Raw genomic sequence first — 23957 nt, forward strand, 5'->3', positions numbered from 1 at the left:
TAGTGGACAGAACACAAGTTTGGTTATTTTTGACCGAGCCAGTTGGGTCACTTACTTGGGTTATTGAGCCATGATCCACTGGGTCAGATCAGAAGACTGGAGGCGTGGCTTAGTAGGGGCCTGACTTTCAGCTCTTTTTTGGCCACCCATGAGACTAAATGTCACTCATGTTCATCATTTTAAGTGTGTACTCTGCAAATTTCAATTTTCATTCAATATTTTTGAAATGACATATTTTAATATAAAATGTATATTTAAATATTATAAGAAAGTAGTAACTATCCCTACATTGGGATGTGCATAGGCTCTTAAGGAACTCATACTATTGTGTAAGCTACAAAAGTGTCAGTGCTCAACCATAACATGCATTGACAATGCAACAAAACAGATTAACCAGAATTACATTTACTCTCAAATGACCCGAAATAATATTATCTAAAAGCCACGCCCCTACTAAGCCACGCCTCCAGTCTTTTGCTCTGACCCAGTGGATCATAGCTCAATAACCCAGCATCAACAACCCAATTTAAGGAAAACAATCTGTTGTTTGTGAACTAGCTGGGTCAAAATAACCAAAATAACCAAACATTTACCCAAATTGAGTTGTTTTTAACCCAGCATTTTTGTCTTGTATAATTTGTCTTTTTAATGTGGAGAGAGTAGAGCGGTTATGTTGTGATCCAGTCAGGGCTGGGCTCTAACTGTAACCTGGTTGAATGCTGACTTACGCACCCCAGGAAAATACAGGACTTTGCATTAGCGCAGGGCAGGTGGAAATGATAATGGTTCTCTCTTCTCCTCCGCTTCAATTTGCTTTGTTATGTTGGCTACCTAGGTTCGTCTATCTGAGGTCGGTTTTATTTGAGTTCTCTTTAGAAAGTGACGATTGGGTGAAAGGGGAAGCGGTTGATCAATGCTCAGGTAGCCTACAGGATGGCACCAGCAAGGCGGACGGTGTGGGTTCTTCTCGCGCTGTCGGGTGTTCTGAATTTGCGCTCATGCTGGACTTTCACTTGTCCGTCGATTTGCAAATGTTCATTGAAGAGCGATACATGTTACAAAGACACGGGAGAGAAACTCAGTTGCACGAGGGAAACGCAACTGAGGTCCCAAGCCGCTCCATCGTTTATTCGAAACTTGTAAGTACCCTAAAATGTCATTCCGTTTTGGTGGAGGGATTGTGCATATATTACATTATAGCGTCAATATCTACCCATGTTTTTACACTTTTGTCGTTGATTATTTATTATTTGATTATGTATTTAACCTTTGAATTCAACCAGTCAATTAGGAAACACAATCCAATTTACAGTAGATCCAATGATGGCATTTTATCAGGACAGTACTGTCTGTAGTACAGTACCTAGCTACTGATTGTGCTTTACCTTCTTCAGTTTATTAAAATTCAGGCCACCATAGTAGCCTAATACTCAGCCTGGTCTCATAGACTAGACATAACATAGTAAATGTAAATCCAATCAAATCGGTATGATATGTTAACTTTGGTATGGTCACATAGTACAGATGCTTACATAAGGCAAAAATGTATGTCTAACACGTACATCTAGCAACCCATAGGTTGCGAGTTTAAATCTCATTACGGACAACTTTTGTATTTTAGCTACTTTTGAACTACTTACTAATTTTTAGCTGCTTTTCAACTACTTAGCATGTTAGCTAAACTTTCCCCCGAACCCTAACCTTAACCCTTTTAGGTAACTCTTCCCCTAACCCTAACTATAACCTTAAACTTTTAACGTAACTCCTAAACTTAACCCTAACCCTTAGTCTAGCTAATTTTAGCCAGCTAGCTAATGTTAGCCACCTGCCACCTAGAATTCATAACATATCACGTCTTGCAAATTTGTAACATATTGTCCGCTTTGCAAATTAATTTTCCGCTTTGTAATGTAAAACATATCATACAAAATGGGTGATGGATATATACAAATGAATACATACCATACAAAACATAACATATCATACTAAATGGACTGTCACAGATTTACATGCATAATAAGAAATGCTCTGTGATCTGGTTGCCAGCAGCCAGCATTACCTTAGACTACATGTTTTTAAAACAAGTTTTTCCTTGTGTATAATCTTTAGAAGACTAACTCATCTGCCGGTGAATGAAGTTCCAAGCAATGCCTTCAGAGGACTGATCAACGTGTCCAGAATGTACGTTTCAATTAAATGCATTTATTACGCCCTTTTCACCTGTGACATATAGCATTGTCAGTGTCCCTTTAGCCCTATTACACATTTTCAGTTCAACTCTGGGTTTACCTTTTCAATGGTATAGATCTGCAAAGCTTCATGCGGCTGTTTAAAACTTGACTAGTGCCCGGTTATAAACGTATTTGTTTTGTGGAAGACATACTGCTGGTAGCTTTTATGAAAGGTGTGATAATCTAACATTATATTGTATGAAACATTTATCTAAATGGATGTTAGTGGCAGTACATTTGTCATTTTTATAATATTTCCACATTATGAGGTCAAAGTAACACTCAGATAATGGCCTTTTAGTGTAAGAGGTGTTTTTTTTTGTGTGAGGGGGCGTACTGGAATTTCAGCCTGTTCAGGTGGGATGGTGTTTTTGGCCCAAAGCATGACATCGCAATCAGACGTAATTAGTCTGACCAATGACTTTTGGAAGCGAGTAGGCTCTAGAGTCTAGAGATGATTTTATCCACCAGGGCTGTGTATTTAAATATTTACATTTTTATCAACACACCCACACTGTCAGACTTAGCATTTCAATGGCAAAAGGAGGCTCAGGGGGAAATATACAAAATATGTTTGGAGTTATTTTCATTAAATAAACACACACTGTGATTCAATAGACATGCAGTGAAATACTGTCTGGGGGCTTTAAGAAGAGGAAAGGAGATGTCCACTTTGGATGGGTATCTTTGGATGATGTTATGTTCTGTTAATTACTGATGTCCCCTTTAAGAATGGAACACCCTTGATCATGCACAGCGTTGTTCTGTTATTCTGGTACTAACTCATTTTAGGAATCTGAGGCTCCAGTTCATTTCCTTGTATTCGGAGTCTTTCTTATTATATAAATAAGTAATAAGAGCTAAGACACTACAGATGAGTTGCCTATCTACACACATCCTTTTAGAGGAAGTAGTTTGACCTACATTTATTTATGATGTATTACCTTTCACCCACTATTTAGGAGATCAAAAGCATGTCATTTCATATGTACAAATTGTTGGTTACTATTTGTGAAATAATGATAAGCGTGGTTGATGAACCAACTCACTGGCCTTATGGTTAGAGTGTCCGCTGTGTTGTGTCTGTGACTACCATTAAATGTGAAGACTTATTTGATCAAATCAATTCTCTATGTACAATTATTATTACGTGATTAAACTAATCATGTAAACTTTAATTAACTCGGATGTCGGGGCACCACGGGAAAAATGTTATTTTGTCTCTATTTCCCGAATCACCTCTTCAGATATTTTAATATGTTATCAAAACAGTCTCTTATTAATGAATTGTACCTCATCAGTTCTCATTACTGAACATCGCAAACCCTTGGATATCTGCACGAACCCTAGCATAAATTATGAATCAGTGATATACAAATTGGCTTAATTATTTCTTTATTTACTAACTAACTAATCAAATCACAGAAATACATGAAAACACACACAATTAGTTCATACATGATACAAAGAAAGTCCCCAGTGGACGAAACCGTTATGATGGCTTGGTAGACAAAGGAAATGGGGTAGGGACCGCTCAATAGCGGGAAACTCATAGCTGATAACTACACTCATAGAAAGTGCTAATACTTTAAATGAATGACCGCACATTTTAAAATAAATTGCAATTAACATATTTACGAGTGTCTTGCTATCTCTCTCTGTGGTCGCCGGTCCATCTGCTGGAGAGAGTCGACAGAAAAGTCTCTGGTTGCGTTCCCCGGAAGTCACAGTCTGTCGTAGTTGTTATAATGGATACTTCAGAGAACCATTCGGAAATCTTAAACATTTCAACATGGGAATGATCTCCACGTCCTCTGGTCTTGTCCTTTGGTAGAGTTGTAGTTTAAACTGCTTCACACACCAGCGTCCAGTGTCACCCAGCACGTTTTGGTCTTGTAAATTCAACCATTTGCGACCTTAGCTTACACCGTGCTTTGCATGGTCTATAGCGTTGTAGTTCTTAACCATTTCAACATTTAGCGTTGCTCCATATTGTCTGGTCTAATGTACATTTCATAGGAACTAGGTTTTATACTCTGTGGAAGAAGCGGTGGTTCTATGACGCCTAATGTGATGTCTGGGCTCATGGGGGTGTGGCCACTGACTAGTTACAACTCTCATTTAGAAGGTTAACATCCCATTACATCTTTTCACAAATAGTTTAATGTTTATCACATACGTTTCACAATATTTAGATGTAAACCTGACAGAGATACAGTTATGTATGTTTCCTGTCCTTCATGAGATCACCAAATGAAACACACTCGACATGACTGTCCTTTAAGTGTCCATGGATCATTCTCATTCAAAATAGAAACATTGTTTAATTATTCAAACGTTTGATGAGCAAGGGTGTCTCTGTGTTCCACAGTTTACATTCCAATCTCGAACACTACAGAGCATAGGGGCATTTTATGACCGACCATAAAACAGTCTACTTCCCGCTCTCCCCCTCTGAGAGAGAGCACGCTGTAGAGCACACCCCCCTGTAACCTGATCCTTCAGATCGTCACAGGAGAGTTATGACAGCCAGAAGGTTGGGAGTTTGTTCCCCAGCCGAGTCATACCAAAGACTGAAAATGGGACCCGATGCGTCTCTGCTTGACACTCAGCATTTAGGCGATGGAGTGGGGGTAAGGCCCTGTGATAGCCTAGTAACCTGTTCTGAGGGATTACTTGTACATCAAGCTGCCTCATGCTACAGAAACAGGAAATAGTCTCCTGCTCTTATGAGTATTCTTATCTTGTATTATTTCTTATTGTTGGTGTATTGTCGATAAGGAAACTGCAAGTAAGCATTTCATTGGGCGGTGTATACCATGTCTATCCCCACATACGACTAATAAAACTTGAAACTATGAGCCAAGGCTCGTGCAAGGCTATACTTAGGTCTACTCATGGCTGATGTTCTTCCACGGTTTATTTCTGAAGACAAAAAAACTGTAGATAGTGGGGGTTGCTGTTTAAAATAATCTGATACTGCATAAAGTTTCAAAGATAAGGCACTACACTATCTCCATATAAAATGTGTCTGCTTCATCTATACTGAACAAAAACATAAGCGCAACGTAAAGTGTTGGTCCCATGTTTCATGACAGGTGTGGCATATCAAGAATCTGATTAAACAACATGATCATTACACAGCTGTACCTTGAGCTGGGGACTATAAAATGCCACTCTAAAATGTTTTGTCACACAACACAATTAAACTGATGTCTCAAGTTTTGAGGGAGTGTGCAGTTGGTATGCTGACTGCAGGAATGTCCACCATAGCTGTGGCCAGAGAATTGAATGTTAATTTCTCTACCATAAGCCACCTCCAACGTTGTTTTAGAGAATTTGGCAGTACGTCCAACCGGCCTCACAACCTCAGATCACGTGTAACCACGCCAGCCCAGGACCATCACATCCGGCTTCTTTACCTCCGTAATGTGCAGGAATAAGCTACGGATAATGAACACAAATGCGTTTTATAAAAGGCAATTTGAATGCACAGAGATACCGTGATGACACCCTGAGGCCTATTGTCATGGCATTCATTCGCCGCCATCACCTCGTGTTTCAGCATGATAATACACGGCCTGTGTGTCGCAAGGATCTGTGCACAATTCCAGGAAGCTGATACTTTCCCAGTTCTTCCATGGCCTGCATTCACACCAGACATGTCACCCATTGAGTATGTTTGGGATGCTCTGGATCGACGTGTACAACAGCTTGCTCCAGTTCCCGCAACTTCGCACAGCCATTGAAGTGGAGTGGGACAACATTTCACAGGCCACAATCAACAGCCTGATCAACTCTATGCGAAGAAGATGTGTCGCACCACATAAGGAAAATGGTGGTCACACCAGATACTGACTGGTTTTCTGATTCAAGCCCCTACCTTTAAGGTATCTGTGACTGTGACCAACAGATGCATATCTGTATTCCCAGTCATGTGAAATCCATAGGTTAGGGCCTAATTCCTTTATTTCAATTGACTGGTTTCCTTATATGAACTGTATCTCAGTAAAATCTTTGAAATTGTTGCATGTTGCATTTATATTTATGTTCAGTGTAGTTAGATAAAGTAGACTTCATCGGTCATAGTTATGGAATAGAGCGCCACTTGGGACGCACACAATGCAGCCCAAAGATACTATTTGTGCATGCAAACACACACAGTGAACAGCATAGAGGGTCTTGGTCTGAATATAAGTGTCACGATCGTCTGAAGAAGTGGACCAAAGCGCAGCGTTGTGAGCGTACATTTGCTTTTATTTATATAAATGTCGCCAACAAAACAAGAAACAAAGAAACGACTGTGAAGCTTACAAGGGTTATAGTGCCACTAACAAAGATAACTTCCCACAATAACAAAAGGGAAAAAGGCTGCCTAAGTATGATTCCCAATCAGAGACAACGATAGGCAGCTGTCCCTGATTGAGAACCATACCCGGCCAAAACATAGAAAAACAAAACATAGAAATCTGAACATAGAATGCGCACTCAAATCACACCCTGACCAAACCAAATAGACAGAAAAAGGCTCTCTAAGGTCAGGGCATGACAATTAGGCATTGTGTGGATAGAAATAGCATCACAGTTTTCATTATGAATTTCATTAATCACTTTTGTTTTTCAGTCTCATAGACACATACTAAAGTCTCAATGTGACTGATTGGGTATCAAACCCTGGTTTCTTGTGAGAAACAAGACTGTGTTAGCACAATGAACAAAAACATGTTTTACTAAGCCATCTTTCTTACACAAGGTGGGTGGAACAAGATGGGAAAGGTGGGTCCTTATTGTTCAGTTGGGAGTTGATGGTGTAGCAGGGAGTTGATGGTTTAGTAGGGAGTCGATGGTTTAGTAGGGAGTCGATGGTTTAATAGGGAGTCGATGGTTTAGTAGGGAGTCGACGGTTTAGTAGGATTAGGGGCACGAGCTGGAGAGCTTGGTGGGGTAGAAGCCTCACCTTCAATTGGCCCATGTCTCAATTCTGCACCCCTTACCCGTAGGCCTGGACTGTGATCCAGCTCATCTAGGTGAGTGTATGGCGTGTTCTGGTTTGTCTGCTCTGCTACGCGCAGATCCACCCGATTGCGACGATAGAGGGAGCCACCAACATCCACCAGGTAAGAACGTGGTGCAACTCTCTGCAGGCATGTGCCCAGCCTCCAAAGTCCTGTGTGGTCTCCCGGCAGCGGTTTCATCCTTATCGTTTCACCCAGCTCCAGCTCTGGTAGGTCTCGAGCTGTCCGGTCGTAGAAGCACTTAGCAAGCTGCTTTCTGTGACGCAGTTTGTCCGTGACGCCAACCATGACGCAGGGCTCAAGTAGCTTGTTAGCTTTGGGGATGGTAGTCTTCAGACGTCTGGACAGAAGGCGTTGTGCTGGGCTGCTGTCCATGTTTTCGGTGGGTGTGTTCCTCCACTGTAAGATCGCTTTCCATGGGTCGTTGCTGTCGCGCAAGGCCCTGCTTAACAGGTTTTTTGCAATCTTGACAGCTGATTCTGCCTTGCCATTTGCTTTTGGGTGTCTTGGAGAGGAGGTCACGTGGTCAAACTCCCATTCTGAGGCGAAACGCTTGAACTGTGCAGTGAATTGTGGGCCATTGTCCGTGAATACCTTGTCAGGCTGACCTTGCCTTGCAAACTGCACCTTGCAGCGCTTTATGACCATCTCTGCAGACAAGTCAGGGAGCAGTTCAACGATGATCAACGATGAGAAGATAGTCCTTTTGTCTGTGGCTGAATAAGTCCATGCTGACGATTTGCCAGGCCCATGTGGGCAGTTCGTGTGACATCATGGTTTCCTTTTGCTGTTCATGAGCGTACTCGTTGCATGTGGTACAGTTGCTGACAAAGTCTTTAATTTCTGCTTGCATGTTTGGCCAGTATAATGTTTCACGAGCCTGGCGGTAGCATGCATCACCTCCAACATGACTGGAGTGTATGCGGGTAAGCATCTCTGGACGTAGTGATTTGGGAATAATGACCTTCTGACCTCTGAACAAGATGCCATTTTGCACGCTGATCTCATCTCGAAAGGTCCAGTATTCTCTCACTGTGAAAGGTGTCTCCTCTTTCAGGTATGGCCAACCTGCGAGAGCCATGGACTTCAGTGACTGTTGGCGTTCGTCCTTGTCAGTGTGTTGCCTTATCTGGGCTAGGCGGTGATCTGTGACGTTTAAGTAGTCTGCCTGATTGATCTGTTGAACATCTTGTTGTTCAGACGGGTTTGGCATGTCGAGGTTCGCTCTGACCTTGTCTGGGTCCGGCTTCAGGCCTTTTGCCGAGAGAATGTGGCCATGGAAGTGGACGTCTTTCACCTTGAACTGCAGCTTCTTCAGGCCAAAGCGAAGCTTAACTGATCGGCAGCGCTCCATCAGTGCCAGGAGCTTTACATCGTGGTCGCGTACTGCTTCTTCGTCTGTGTCACCACAGCCTACGATCAGGACATCATCGGCGATGGGTTCAATGCCCTTGAGCCCAGCCAGTAACTCGTGCTGCTTACGTTGGTATATCTCAGGCTCCACTGAGACACCAAACGGGAGCTTGAGCCAGCGTTTCCGACCCCAGGGGGTCCAGAGGGTAGTCATGAGGCTGCTTTCTTCATCCAGCTTGCATTGAAGGAATGCATCTCGGGCATCCACCAAGGTGAAAATCCTGGCCTTGGGAAGCTTATAGAGGACATCCTCTAATGTCGACATGATGTAGTGGGATCGTTTCAGTGCTTGGTTCAGATGCTTTGGGTCGATGCAGACCCTCAGCTTCTCTGGTTTTTTCACTATGACCATATTGCTGATCCAGTCAGTTGGTTCAGTCACAGATGTCATGTGGCCATCGGCCTCATACTTGTCCAGCTGGGCCTTCACAGCCACTTTCATTGCAATGGGCACATTGCGAGGAGCACACTGGACTGGAGTGATGCTCTCATCCACTTCAAAGTGTACCTTCCCAGGCACAGATTCAACGGGCATGTTGAATACATCGTCATATCTGCTAAGTAGTTGTTCTTTGGACAGGGGTCCATGCTGGACATGATCCACAATGTGCAGGTCATTTGGTACAGTGAACTGCATCAGTCCCAGGCGTTTGCATGTAGAGCCTGAGAGGAGAGGATGTTGACTGGTTTTTACAATCTCAACTCCAGCTTATGTTTGTGTCCCCGAATAACACATTCGGTCTCAAAGGTGCCCATAGAGCTCATTAGCTCTCCTGAGTAGAGCTTTAGTCTAGTATCGCTGGGCAATAGATGTGTGTCAGGTGCCAGATTGATTTTGTCTTTGTAGCTCATTACGTTGCATGTAGCACCAGAATCCAGTTGACTTTGTTGCTTGTTGTGTAATCGTAGTGTCACAAACCATTTCTTCCCTCGAGTGTACAGCCCCAATGGATTCATGCATGTAAATGTCACTTTCACTTTTCAGCTCTGAACATTGAGTGACATCCTCAACACAGTGAATCTTGCCCTCACTCACCCTTCTTTTGTTTTTGAGACACACTTTTGCAAAATGATTATTAGTTCCACAAGCTCTGCATGGTTTTCCGTAGGCAGGGCAGTGCTCTTTGCCACGTGTGTATGTGTATTCCCACAGTATTTACATGCTACGGGGCTCTCTGTGTTCACCGTTCGTGGTGAATTGCTCTGCCTCGATTGGTTTAGTCTGAATGTCTGCCTAGCAACAGCGTGAACGGTATCAACGTCGGAGCGTGGGGTTTGGATTTCCATTGCTCTCATTCTTATGTCAGCGACTTCAGCAGTGCGGCACATTTCAATGGCAGTTACTAATGTTAAGTCTCTCTCTCTCAGTAGACGCCGGCGTGTATCCTCATTTGCAATTCCCAGCACTATTTTGTCACGAATCAATTCATCTTTCAATCCCCCGTATTCACAAGTGGCGGATTTCTCTCTCAAACGGGTTACACAGTTGTGTACTGACTCACCCTCTTCCTGTTTACAGCTTCCGAAAACGAACCGCTCATAGATTACGTTTCTGGCGTGTTTGAAGTAATTCTCCAATGCATTCAATATAGCCTTTGCATCACACTGTTGTCGTGCTGTGAGGGTGAGATTGTGCCGGTAGATATGCCTGCATTCGCTGCCCATTAAACTCCTCAGAGTTGCAGCTTGTACCTCGTTGGGTTTCTCATGTAAACCGGTCGCCAGCGCATAGTCCTCGAATTCATCCCTGAAGTTGTCCCAATTATTATTCCAGTCCCCTGTGAGAACCATGGGATTTGGTGGCGGAATGTTCGCTGCCATAGCAATGGAATATGAGATTTCTTTGCCTTCAGTCATCGACGTAGGTAGTGATGCTAGCTAGCCAGCTAACAACGAGTTGATCAGTGTTGTGAGTAGGAAACGGCGTGTGTTCGCATATGGAACGTAACTGCGCCTATACTGTACTTAGCTACAAAAGGAACAAACGTGTGTTTTTCGAGCCACTTCTGATACCATGTTTCTGTATGATATGTTAGATAAAGGAATAAAGACAGACACCAATGTCAGGTTCAATAGCCTTGTTTGTGCATTGTACAAATCCCTACAACTGGAGTCCGGGGAACAGTCCGGCTAGTCGATTACCTATCAACTAGACTCCGTAACAGTTTAGTAGGAAGTCGATGGTTTAGTAGGGAGTCGATGGTTTAGTAGGGAGTTGATGATGATGTAGTAGGGAGTTGATGGTTTAGTAGGGAGTTGATGGTTTAGTAGGGAGTTGATGGTTTAGTGGGGAGTGAATGGTTTAGTAGGGAGTTGATGTAGTAGGGAGTTGATGATGTAGTAGGGAGTTGATGATGTAATAGGGAGTTGATGATGTAATAGGGAGTTGATGATGTAATAGGGAGTTGATGATGTAATAGGGAGTTGATGATGTAGTAAGGAGTTGATGATGTAGTAGGGAGTTGATGATGTAGTAGGGGGTTGATGATGTAGTAGGGAGTTGATGATGTAGTAGGGAGTTGATGGTGTAATAGGGAGTTGATGGTTTAGTAAGGAGTTGATGGTTTAGTAAGGAGTTGATGGTTTAATAGGAGTTGATGGTTTAATAGGAGTTGATGGTTTAATAGGAGTTGATGGTTTAATAGGGAGTTGATGATGTAGTAGGGAGTTGATGATGTAGTAGGGAGTTGATGATGTAGTAGGGAGTTGATGGTTTAGTAGGGAGTTGATGGTTTAATAGGAGTTGATGGTTTAATAGGAGTTGATGGTTTAATAGGAGTTGATGGTGTTTATAGGGAGTTGATGTGTAGGAGTTGATGAGTTGATGGTGTAAGTTGATGGTTTAATAGGGAGTTGATGGTAATAGGAGTTGATGGTTTAATAGGAGTTGATGGTTTAGTAGGGAGTTGATGGTTTAGTATGGGGAGTTGATGGTTTAGTAGGGAGTTGATGGTTTAGTAGGAGTTGATGGTTTAATAGGAGTTGATGTTTTAGTAGGGAGTTGATGGTTTAGTAGGGAGTTGATGGTTTAGTAGGGAGTTGATGGTTTAGTAGGGAGTTGATGGTTTAGTAGGGAGTTGATGGTTTAGTAGGGAGTTGATGATTTAGTAGGGAGTTGATGGTTTAGTAGGGAGTATGATTTAGTAGGGAGTTGATGTAATAGGGAGTTGATGATGTAATAGGGAGTTGATGGTTTAATAGGGAGTTGATGGATGTAATCGGGAGTTGATGGTTTAATAGGAGTTGATGATGTAGTAAGGAGTTGATGATGTAGTAGGGAGTTGATGATGTAGTAGGGGGTTGATGATGTAGTAGGGAGTTGATGATGTAGTAGGGAGTTGATGGTGTAATAGGGAGTTGATGGTTTAGTAAGGAGTTGATGGTTTAATAGGAGTTGATGGTTTAATAGGAGTTGATGGTTTAATAGGAGTTAATGGTTTAGTAGGGAGTTGATGATGTAGTAGGGAGTTGATGGTTTAGTAGGGAGTTGATGGTTTAGTAGGGAGTTGATGGTTTAATAGGAGTTGATGGTTTAATAGGAGTTGATGGTTTAATAGGAGTTGATGGTGTAATAGGGAGTTGATGGTGTAATAGGGAGTTGATGGTGTAATAGGGAGTTGATGGTGTAATAGGAGTTGATGGTTTAATAGGAGTTGATGGTTTAATAGGGAGTTGATGGTTTAGTAGGGAGTTGATGGTTTAATAGGAGTTGATGGTTTAATAGGAGTTGATGGTTTAATAGGAGTTGATGGTTTAGTAGGGAGTTGATGGTTTAGTAGGGAGTTGATGGTTTAGTAGGGAGTTGATGGTTTAGTAGGGAGTTGATGGTTTAGTAGGGAGTTGATGGTTTAGTAGGGAGTTGATGGTTTAGTAGGGAGTTGATGGTTTAATAGGAGTTGATGGTTTAGTAGGGAGTTGATGGTTTAGTAGGGAGTTGATGGTTTAATAGGGAGTTGATGGTTTAGTAGGGAGTTTGGTTTAGTAGGGAGTTGATGGTGTAATAGGGAGTTGATGGTTTAGTAGGGAGTTGATGGTTTAATAGGAGTTGATGATGTAGTGATGGGGAGTTGATGGTTTAGTAGGGAGTTGATGATGTAGTAGGGGAGTTGATGATTTAGTTTGGAGTTGATGGTTTAGTAGGGAGTTGATGGTTTTAGTGTATAGGGAGTTGATGGTTTAGTAGGAGTTGATGGTTTAATAGGAGTTGATGGTTTAGTAGGAGTTGATGGTTTAATAGGGAGTTGATGGTTTAATAGGGAGTTGATGGTTTAGTAGGGAGTTGATGGTTTAGTAGGGAGTTGATGGTTTAATAGGGAGTTGATGATTTAGTAGGGAGTTGATGGTTTAATAGGAGTTGATGGTTTAATAGGAGTTGATGGTTTAATATGAGTTGATGGTTTAATAGGGAGTTGATGGTTTAGTAGGGAGTTGATGGTTTAATAGGAGTTGATGGTTTAATAGGAGTTGGTGGTTTAATAGGGAGTTGGTGGTTTAATAGGGAGTTGATGGTTTAGTAGGGAGTTGATGGTTTAATAGGGAGTTGATGGTTTAATAGGGAGTTGATGGTTTAGTAGGGAGTTGATGATTTAGTAGGAGTTGATGGTTTAATATAGGAGTTGATGGTTTAGTAGGGAGTTGATGGTTTAGTAGGGAGTTGATGGTTTAGTAGGGAGTTGATGGTTTAGTAGGGAGTTGATGGTTTAGTAGGGAGTTGATGATTTAATATGAGTTGATGGTTTAGTAGGGAGTTGATGGTTTAGTAGGAGTTGATGGTTTAGTAGGGAGTTGATGGTTTAGTTTGGAGTTGATGTTTAATAGTGTAATAGGGAGTTGATGATGTAGTAGGGAGTTGATGGTGTAATAGGGAGTTGATGATTTAGTAGGGAGTTGATGATTTAATATGAGTTGATGGTTTAGTAGGGAGTTGATGGTTTAGTAGGGAGTTGATGGTTTAGTAGGGAGTTGATGGTTTAGTAGGGAGTTGATGGTTTAGTAGGGAGTTGATGGTTTAGTAGGGAGTTGATGGTTTAGTAGGAGTTGATAGTTTAATAGGAGTTGCTGGTTTAATAGGGAGTTGATGGTATAGTAGGGAGTTGATGGTTTAGTTTGGAGTTGATGGTTTAGTAGGGAGTTGATGGTTTAGTAGGGAGTTGATGGTTTAGTAGGGAGTTGATGGTTTAATAGGGAGTTGATGATTTCGTAGGGAGTTGATGGTTTAATAGGAGTTGATGGTTTAATAGGGAGTTGATGGTTTAATAGGAGTTGATGATGTAGTAAGGAGTTGATGATGTAGTAGGGAGTTGATGGTTTAGTAGGGAGTTGCTGGTTTAGTAGGGAGGAGTTGGTTTAGTAGGGAGTTGCTGGTTTAGTAGGGAGTTGCTAGGAGTTGTGTAATAGGGAGTTGATGATGTAGTTGGGAGTTGATGGTTTAATAGGGAGTTGATGGTTTAATAGGAGTTGATGATGTAGTAGGGAGTTGATGGTTTAGTAGGGAGTTGATGGTTTAGTCGGGAGTTGATGGTTTAGTAGGGAGTTGATGGTTTAATAGTGTAATAGGGAGTTGATGGTTTAGTAGGGAGTTGATGGTGTAATAGGGAGTTGATGCTTTAGTAGGGATTTGATGGTTTAATAGGGAGTTGATGGTTTAGTAGGGAGTTGATGGTTTAGTAGGGAGTTGATGGTTTAGTAGGGAGTTGATGGTTTAGTAGGGAGTTGATGGTTTAGTAGGGAGTTGATGGTTTAGTAGGGAGTTTATGATTTCGTAGGGAGTTGATGGTTTAATAGGAGTTGATAGTTTAATAGGAGTTGCTGGTTTAATAGGGAGTTGATGGTATAGTAGGGAGTTGATGGTTTAGTTTGGAGTTGATGGTTTAGTAGGGAGTTGATGGTTTAGTAGGGAGTTGATGGTTTAATAGGGAGTTGATGGTTTAATAGGGAGTTGATGATTTAGTAGGGAGTTGATGGTTTAATATGAGTTGATGGTTTAGTAGGGAGTTGATGGTTTAGTTGGGAGTTGATGTTTAATAGTGTAATAGGGAGTTGATTATGTAGTAGGAGTTGATGGTGTAATAGGGAGTTGATGATTTAATAGGAGTTGATGGTTTAGTAGGGAGTTGATGGTTTAGTAGGGAGTTGATGGTTTAGTAGGGAGTTGATGGTTTAGTAGGGAGTTGATGGTTTAGTAGGGAGTTGATGGTTTAGTAGGGAGTTGATGGTTTAGTAGGGAGTTGATGGTTTAGTAGGGAGTTGATGGTTTAGTAGGGAGTTGATGATGTAGTAGGGAGTTGATGGTGTAATAGGGAGTTGATGATGTAGTAGGGAGTTGATGGTTTAGTTTGGAGTTGATGTTTAATAGTGTAATAGGGAGTTGATGATGTAGTAGGGAGTTGATGGTGTAATAGGGAGTTGATGATTTAGTAGGGAGTTGATGATTTAATATGAGTTGATGGTTTAGTAGGGAGTTGATGGTTTAGTAGGGAGTTGATGGTTTAGTAGGGAGTTGATGGTTTAATAGGGAGTTGATGATTTCGTAGGGAGTTGATGGTTTAATAGGAGTTGCTGGTTTAATAGGGAGTTGATGGTTTAATAGGAGTTGATGATGTAGTAGGGAGTTGATGGTTTAGTAGGGAGTTGATGGTTTAGTAGGGAGTTGATGGTTTAGTAGGGAGTTGATGGTTTAGTAGGGAGTTGATGGTTTAATAGGAGTTGATGGTTTAATAGGAGTTGCTGGTTTAGTAGGGAGTTGATGGTTTAGTAGGGAGTTGCTGGTTTAGTAGGGAGTTGCTGGTTTAATAGGAGTTGCTGGTGTAATAGGGAGTTGATGGTTTAGTAGGGAGTTGATGGTTTAGTAGGGAGTTGATGATGTAGTTGGGAGTTGATGGTGTAATAGGGAGTTGATGATGTAGTAGGGAGTTGATGGTTTAATAGGGAGTTGATGATGTAGTAGGGAGTTGATGGTTTAGTTTGGAGTTGATGGTTTAGTAGGGAGTTGATGGTTTAATAGTGTAATAGGGAGTTGATGGTTTAGTAGGGAGTTGATGGTGTAATAGGGAGTTGATGCTTTAGTAGGGATTTGATGGTTTAATAGGGAGTTGATGGTTTAGTAGGGAGTTGATGGTTTAGTAGGGAGTTGATGGTTTAGTAGGGAGTTGATGGTTTAGTAGGGAGTTGATGGTTTAGTAGGGAGTTGATGGTTTAATAGGAGTTGATGGTTTAGTAGGGAGTTGATGGTTTAGTAGGGAGTTGATGGTTTAATAGGAGTTGATGGTTTAATAGGAGTTGATGGTTTAGTAGGGGTTGATGGTTTAATAGGAGTTGCTGGTTTAATAGGAGTTGCTGGTTTAATAGGAGTTGCTGGTTTAATAGGGAGTTGCTGGTTTAGTAGGGAGTTGCTGGTTTAGTAGGGAGTTGATGGTTTAATAGGGAGTTGATGGTTTAATAGGGAGTTGATGGTTTAGTTTGGAGTTGATGGTTTAGTAGGGAGTTGATGGTTTAGTAGGGAGTTGATGGTTTAGTAGGGAGTTGATGGTTTAGTAGGGAGTTGATGGTTTAGTAGGGAGTTGATGGTTTAGTAGGGAGTTGATGGTTTAGTAGGGAGTTTATGATTTCGTAGGGAGTTGATGGTTTAATAGGAGTTGATAGTTTAATAGGAGTTGCTGGTTTAATAGGGAGTTGATGGTATAGTAGGGAGTTGATGGTTTAGTAGGGAGTTGATGGTTTAATAGGGAGTTGATGGTTTAATAGGGAGTTGATGGTTTAATAGGGAGTTGATGATTTAGTAGGGAGTTGATGGTTTAATATGAGTTGATGGTTTAGTAGGGAGTTGATGGTTTAGTAGGGAGTTGATGGTTTAGTAGGGAGTTGATGATGTAGTAGGGAGTTGATGGTGTAATAGGGAGTTGATGATGTAGTAGGGAGTTGATGGTTTAGTTTGGAGTTGATGTTTAATAGTGTAATAGGGAGTTGACGATGTAGTAGGGAGTTGATGGTGTAATAGGGAGTTGATGATTTAGTAGGGAGTTGATGATTTAATATGAGTTGATGGTTTAGTAGGTAGTTGATGGTTTAGTAGGGAGTTGATGGTTTAGTAGGGAGTTGATGGTTTAATAGGGAGTTGATGATTTCGTAGGGAGTTGATGGTTTAATAGGAGTTGCTGGTTTAATAGGGAGTTGATGGTTTAATAGGAGTTGATGGTTTAATAGGAGTTGATGATGTAGTAGGGAGTTGATGGTTTAGTAGGGAGTTGATGGTTTAGTGGGAGTTGATGGTTTAGTAGGGAGTTGATGGTTTAGTAGGGAGTTGATGGTTTAGTAGGGAGTTGATGGTTTAGTAGGGAGTTGATGGTTTAGTAGGGAGTTGATGGTTTAGTAGGGAGTTGATGGTTTAATAGGAGTTGATGGTTTAGTAGGGAGTTGATGGTTTAGTAGGAGTTGATGATGTAGTTGGGAGTTGATGGTGTAATAGGGAGTTGATGATGTAGTAGGAGTTGATGGTTTAATAGGGAGTTGATGGTGTAATAGGGAGTTGATGGTTTAGTAGGGAGTTGATGGTGTAATAGGAGTTGATGCTTTAGTAGGGAGTTGATGCTTTAGTAGGGATTTGATGGTTTAGTAGGGAGTTGATGGTTTAGTAGGGAGTTGATGGTTTAGTAGGGAGTTGATGATTTAATATGAGTTGATGGTTTAGTAGGTAGTTGATGGTTTAGTAGGGAGTTGATGGTTTAGTAGGGAGTTGATGGTTTAATAGGGAGTTGATGGTTTAATAGGAGTTGCTGGTTTAATAGGGAGTTGATGGTTTAATAGGAGTTGATGGTTTAATAGGAGTTGATGATGTAGTAGGGAGTTGATGGTTTAGTAGGGAGTTGATGGTTTAGTAGGGAGTTGATGGTTTAGTAGGGAGTTGATGGTTTAGTAGGGAGTTGATGGTTTAATAGGAGTTGATGGTTTAATAGGAGTTGCTGGTTTAGTAGGGAGTTGATGGTTTAGTAGGGAGTTGATGATGTAGTTGGGAGTTGATGGTGTAATAGGGAGTTGATGATGTAGTAGGGAGTTGATGGTTTAATAGGGAGTTGATGGTGTAATAGGGAGTTGATGGTTTAGTAGGGAGTTGATGGTGTAATAGGGAGTTGATGCTTTAGTAGGGAGTTGATGCTTTAGTAGGGATTTGATGGTTTAGTAGGGAGTTGATGGTTTAGTAGGGAGTTGATGGTTTAGTAGGGAGTTGATGGTTTAATAGGGAGTTGATGGTTTAGTAGGGAGTTGATGGTTTAGTAGGGAGTTGATGGTTTAGTAGGGAGTTGATGGTTTAGTAGGGAGTTGATGGTTTAATAGGAGTTGATGGTTTAATAGGAGTTGATGGTTTAGTAGGGGGTTGATGGTTTAGTAGGGGGTTGATGGTTTAATAGGAGTTGCTGGTTTAATAGGAGTTGCTGGTTTAATAGGGAGTTGCTGGTTTAGTAGGGAGTTGCTGGTTTAGTAGGGAGTTGATGGTTTAATAGGGAGTTGATGGTTTAGTTTGGAGTTGATGGTTTAGTAGGGAGTTGATGGTTTAGTAGGGAGTTGATGGTTTAGGAGGGAGTTGATGGTTTAGTAGGGAGTTGATGGTTTAGTAGGGAGTTGATGGTTTAGTAGGGAGTTGATGGTTTAGTAGGGAGTTGATGGTTTAGTAGGGAGTTGATGGTTTAGTAGGGAGTTGATGGTTTAGTAGGGAGTTGATGGTTTAGTAGGGAGTTTATGATTTCGTAGGGAGTTGATGGTTTAATAGGAGTTGATAGTTTAATAGGAGTTGCTGGTTTAATAGGGAGTTGATGGTATAGTAGGGAGTTGATGGTTTAGTTTGGAGTTGATGGTTTAGTAGGGAGTTGATGGTTTAATAGGGAGTTGATGATTTAGTAGGGAGATGATGGTTTAATATGAGTTGATGGTTTAGTAGGGAGTTGATGGTTTAGTAGGGAGTTGATGGTTTAATAGGGAGTTGATGATTTAGTAGGGAGATGATGGTTTAATATGAGTTGATGGTTTAGTAGGGAGTTGATGGTTTAGTAGGGAGTTGATGGTTTAGTAGGGAGTTGATGATGTAGTAGGGAGTTGATGGTGTAGTAGGGAGTTGATGGTTTAGTTTGGAGTTGATGTTTAATAGTGTAATAGGGAGTTGATGATGTAGTAGGGAGTTGATGGTGTAATAGGGAGTTGATGATTTAGTAGGGAGTTGATGATTTAATATGAGTTGATGGTTTAGTAGGGAGTTGATGGTTTAGTAGGGAGTTGATGGTTTAATAGGGAGTTGATGATTTCGTAGGGAGTTGATGGTTTAATAGGAGTTGCTGGTTTAATAGGAGTTGATGGTATAGTAGGGAGTTGATGGTTTAGTAGGGAGTTGATGGTTTAGTAGGGAGTTGATGGTTTAGTATGGAGTTGATGGTTTAATAGGGAGTTTATGATTTAATAGGAGTTGATAGTTTAATAGGAGTTGCTGGTTTAATAGGGAGTTGATGGTATAGTAGGGAGTTGATGGTATAGTAGGGAGTTGATGGTTTAGTTTGGAGTTGATGGTTTAGTATGGAGTTGATGGTTTAGTAGGGAGTTGATGGTTTAATAGGAGTTGCTGGTTTAGTAGGGAGTTGATGGTTTAGTAGGGAGTTGATGGTTTAATAGGGAGTTGATGATTTCGTAGGGAGTTGATGGTTTAATAGGAGTTGCTGGTTTAATAGGGAGTTGATGGTATAGTAGGGAGTTGATGGTTTAGTAGGGAGTTGATGGTTTAGTAGGGAGTTGATGGTTTAGTATGGAGTTGATGGTTTAATAGGGAGTTTATGATTTAATAGGAGTTGATAGTTTAATAGGAGTTGCTGGTTTAATAGGGAGTTGATGGTATAGTAGGGAGTTGATGGTATAGTAGGGAGTTGATGGTTTAGTAGGGAGTTGATGGTTTAGTAGGGAGTTGATGGTTTAATAGGGAGTTGATGGTTTAATAGGGAGTTGATGATTTAGTAGGGAGTTGATGGTTTAATATGAGTTGATGGTTGAGTAGGGAGTTGATGATGTAGTAGGGAGTTGATGGTGTAATAGGGAGTTGATGATGTAGTAGGGAGTTGATGGTTTAGTTTGGAGTTGATGTTTAATAGTGTAATAGGGAGTTGACGATGTAGTAGGGAGTTGATGGTGTAATAGGGAGTTGATGGTTTAGTAGGGAGTTGATGGTTTAGTAGGGAGTTGATGGTTTAGTAGGGAGTTGATGGTTTAGTAGGGAGTTGATGGTTTAGTAGGGAGTTGATGGTTTAATAGGGAGTTGATGATTTCGTAGGGAGTTGATGGTTTAGTAGGGAGTTGATGGTTTAATATGAGTTGCTGGTTTAATAGGGAGTTGATGGTTTCGTAGGGAGTTGATGGTGTAATAGGGAGTTGATGGTTTAGTAGGGAGTTGATGGTTTAATAGGGAGTTGATGATTTCGTAGGGAGTTGATGGTTTAATAGGAGTTGCTGGTTTAATAGGGAGTTGATGGTTTAGTAGGGAGTTGATGGTTTAGTAGGGAGTTGATGGTTTAATAGGGAGTTGATGATTTAGTAGGGAGTTGATGGTTTAATAGGGAGTTGATGGTTTAATAGGGAGTTGATGGTTTAGTAGGGAGTTGATGGTTTAGTAGGGAGTTGATGGTTTAGTAGGGAGTTGATGGTTTAGTAGGGAGTTGATGGTTTAGTAGGGAGTTGATGGTTTAATAGGGAGTTGATGATTTAGTAGGGAGTTGATGGTTTAATAGGGAGTTGATGGTTTCGTAGGGAGTTGATGGTTTAATAGGGAGTTGATGGTTCCGTAGGGAGTTGATGGTTTAATAGGGAGTTGATGGTTTAGTAGGGAGTTGATGGTTTAGTAGGGAGTTGATGGTTTAGTAGGGAGTTGATGGTTTAGGAGGAGTTGATGGTGTAATAGGGAGTTGATGGTTTAGTAGGGAGTTGATGGTTTAGTAGGGAGTTGATGGTTTAATAGGGAGTTGATGATTTCGTAGGGAGTTGATGGTTTAATAGGAGTTGCTGGTTTAATAGGGAGTTGATGGTTTAGTAGGGAGTTGATGGTTTAATAGGGAGTTGATGGTTTAGTAGGGAGTTGATGGTTTAGTAGGGAGTTGATGGTTTAGTAGGGAGTTGATGGTTTAATAGGGAGTTGATGATTTAGTAGGGAGTTGATGGTTTAATAGGAGTTGATGGTGTAGTAGGGAGTTGATGGTTTAGTAGGAGTTGCTGGTTTAATAGGGAGTTGATGGTTTAGTAGGGAGTTGATGGTTTAATAGGAGTTGCTGGTTTAATAGGGAGTTGATGGTTTCGTAGGGAGTTGATGGTGTAATAGGGAGTTGATGGTTTAGTAGGGAGTTGATGGTTTAGTAGGGAGTTGATGGTTTAGTAGGGAGTTGATGGTTTAATAGGGAGTTGATGATGTAGTAGGGAGTTGATGGTGTAATAGGGAGTTGATGATGTAGTAGGGAGTTGATGGTTTAATAGGGAGTTGATGATGTAGTAGGGAGTTGATGGTTTAGTTTGGAGTTGATGGTTTAGTAGGCAGTTGATGGTTTAATAGTGTAGTAGGGAGTTGATGGTTTAGTAGGGAGTTGATGGTGTAATAGGGAGTTGATGCTTTAGTAGGGAGTTGATGCTTTAGTAGGGAGTTGATGCTTTAGTAGGGAGTTGATGGTTTAATAGGGAGTTGATGGTTTAATAGGGAGTTGATGGTTTAATAGGGAGTTGATGGTTTAATAGGAGTTGCTGGTTTAATAAGTATCCTCACCACAAAGAACACTTAGTACTTGTCAACTCATGTTAAACTGCAGTTGAAGTCGGAAGTCTACATCTTAGCCAAATACATTTAAACTTTTCACAATTCCTGACATTTAATCCAAGTAAAAAATCCCTGTTTTAGGCAGGTTAGGATCACCACATCATTTTAACAATGTGAAATGTCAGAATAATAGTAGGGAGAATGATTTATTTCAGATTTGATTTCTTTCATCACATTCCCAGTGGGTCAGAAGTTTACATACACTAAATTAGTATTTGGTAGCATTGCCTTTAAATAGTTTAACTTGGGTCAAATGTTTCGGGTAGCCTTCCACAAGCTTCCCACAAAAAGTTGGGTGAATTTTGGCCCATCCCTCCTGACAGAGATGGTGTAACTGAGTCAGGTTTGTAGGCCTCCTTGCTCGCACATGCTTTTTCAGTTCTGCCACAAATTTTCTATGGGATTGAGGACAGGTCTTTGTGATGGCCACTCCATTACCTTGACTTTGCTGTCCATAAGCCATTTTGCCACAACTTTGGAAGTATGCTTGGGGTCATTGTCCATTTGGAAGACTCATTTGCGACCAAGCTTTAACTTCCTGACTGATGTCTTGAGATGTTGCTTCAATATATCCACATAATTTCCTCCTCATGATGCCATCTATTTTGTGAAATGCACCAGTCCCTCCTGCAGCAAAGCACCCCCACAACACAGTTGGGATGGTGTTCTTCGGCTTGCAAGCCTCCCCCTTTTTCCACCAAACATATCAATGGTCATTATGGCCAAACAGTTCTATTTTTGTTTAATCAGACCAGAGGACATTTCTCCAAAAAAGTACGATCTTTGTCCTCATGTGCAGTTGCAAACTGTAGTCTGGCTTTTCTATGGCGGTTTTGGAGCAGTGGCTTATTCCTTTCTGAGCAGCCTTTCAGGTTATGTCGATATAGGACTTTTTTTACTGTGGATATAGATACTTTTGTACCTGCTTCCTCCAGCATCTTCACAAGGGCCTTTGCTGTTGTTCTAGGATTGATTTGCACTTTTCACACCCAAGTAGGTTCATCTCTAGGAGACAGAACGCGTTTCCTTCCTGAGCGGTATGACGGCTGCGAGGTCTCATGGTGGTTATACTTGCGTACTATTGTTTGTACAGATGAACGCGGTACCTTCAGGCATTTGGAAATTGCTCCCAAGGATGAACCAGAGTTGTGGAGGTCTACAATTACAATTTTTTGGGGTGACAATGTATTTTCCAGCATGATACAGCACCTTGCCATAAGGCAAAAAATGATAACTAAGTGGCTCGGGGAACAAAACATCAATATTTTGGGTCCATGGCCAGGAAACCCCCCAGACCTTAATCCCATTGAGAATTTGTGGTCAATCCTCAAGAGACGGGTGGACAAACAAAAACCCACAAATTCTGACAAACTCCAAGCATTGATTATGCAAGAATGGGCTACCGTCAGTCAGGATGTGGCCCAGAAGTTAATTGACAGCATGCCAGGGCAGATTGCAGAGGTCTTGAAAAAGAAGGGTCAACACTACAAATATTGAATCTTTGCATCAACTTCATGTAATTGTCAATAAAAGCCTTTGACACTTATGAAATGCTTGTAATTATACTTCAGTATTCCATATTAACATCTGACAAAAATACCTAAAGACACTGAAGCAGCAAACTTTGTGGAAATTAATATTTGTGTAATTCTCAAACTTTTGGCCACAACTGTACATCCAGATCCCATCGAACTAATGCATTGCATGTATAGCTGGGTGAATCCCTCATCTGGGCTGACAGCTTTACCCCAGCTTGGCCTTTGAGTCAAGGACCCCTCACCACTCACAAGTCAGTTGGCAAGACCCATATTATGGTATTCCATCAGGGGGGATGGCTTACTGTAGCCTGGTTCCAGATCTGTTTGTGCTGACTTGCCAACTCCTATGGCCAGGGGAACAAGCTTCCCCTGATCTGATCAGGATGCAGCTGTCTTCTTACTGATAACTCAATCAGAGTCCGATTGAGATTTTGGTTGAGGTTTATTGCAGCCCCCTTAGCTATCATTATCTCTTTATATTAGTTTAAGGACCAGCAATTGAAATGGGTTTAGAATATTTATTGCAGAAATGGAATGGATGTAAGAATAAGGATTCAGGAGGGGAATGAGAATAGACCGGATGAAGCCATGGACTGCAGATGAAGGATCCTTAGGGATTTACTCTGTAGGTTTTGGCCAGGAGTTTCAGGTAGACATCACCGTCAGGCCGTGGTAGTTGGGCTTCTGTAAGGATGGCAATCCCCTAAGGAGGTCCTTGAAGGAATGTAAGTAATATGAGATAGAAGGTGGCAATGATTTGGAGGCTGGTAACTCAGTGTCTTGAAATGCAGCTATGAGAGCATGCAACACAAAACAAAGAGGAGGAATGACTGTTTGGTCAGGTTTAAACAGGGTGGTATTGGTGATTAAGAAGAGTGAGAACAGGTGAAGACTGGTTATCAGTTAGTAGCAGCTAGAGCTTGTTTGAGGTGCT

At 41.3% G+C, this 23957-nt stretch overlaps 1 protein-coding gene across 1 annotated transcript in view; it reads left to right on the forward strand.

Moving 5' to 3' along the window:
• Positions 1–502: 502 nt before the first annotated feature.
• LOC118357698 (lutropin-choriogonadotropic hormone receptor-like) overlaps positions 503–23957 on the forward strand; it is a 58670-nt gene continuing 35215 nt past the window's right edge. Inside the window, exons 1-2 of the mRNA XM_052478423.1 lie at positions 503–1139; positions 2110–2181. Of these exons, the coding sequence (XP_052334383.1) occupies positions 934–1139; positions 2110–2181 (278 nt within the window). The 5' untranslated portion in view covers positions 503–933. The remainder of the gene's footprint in view (positions 1140–2109; positions 2182–23957) is intronic.

The sequence above is a fragment of the Oncorhynchus keta genome, chromosome 24, assembly GCF_023373465.1.
Source record: "Oncorhynchus keta strain PuntledgeMale-10-30-2019 chromosome 24, Oket_V2, whole genome shotgun sequence".
In the NCBI taxonomy this organism is placed as follows: Eukaryota; Metazoa; Chordata; class Actinopteri; order Salmoniformes; family Salmonidae; genus Oncorhynchus; species Oncorhynchus keta.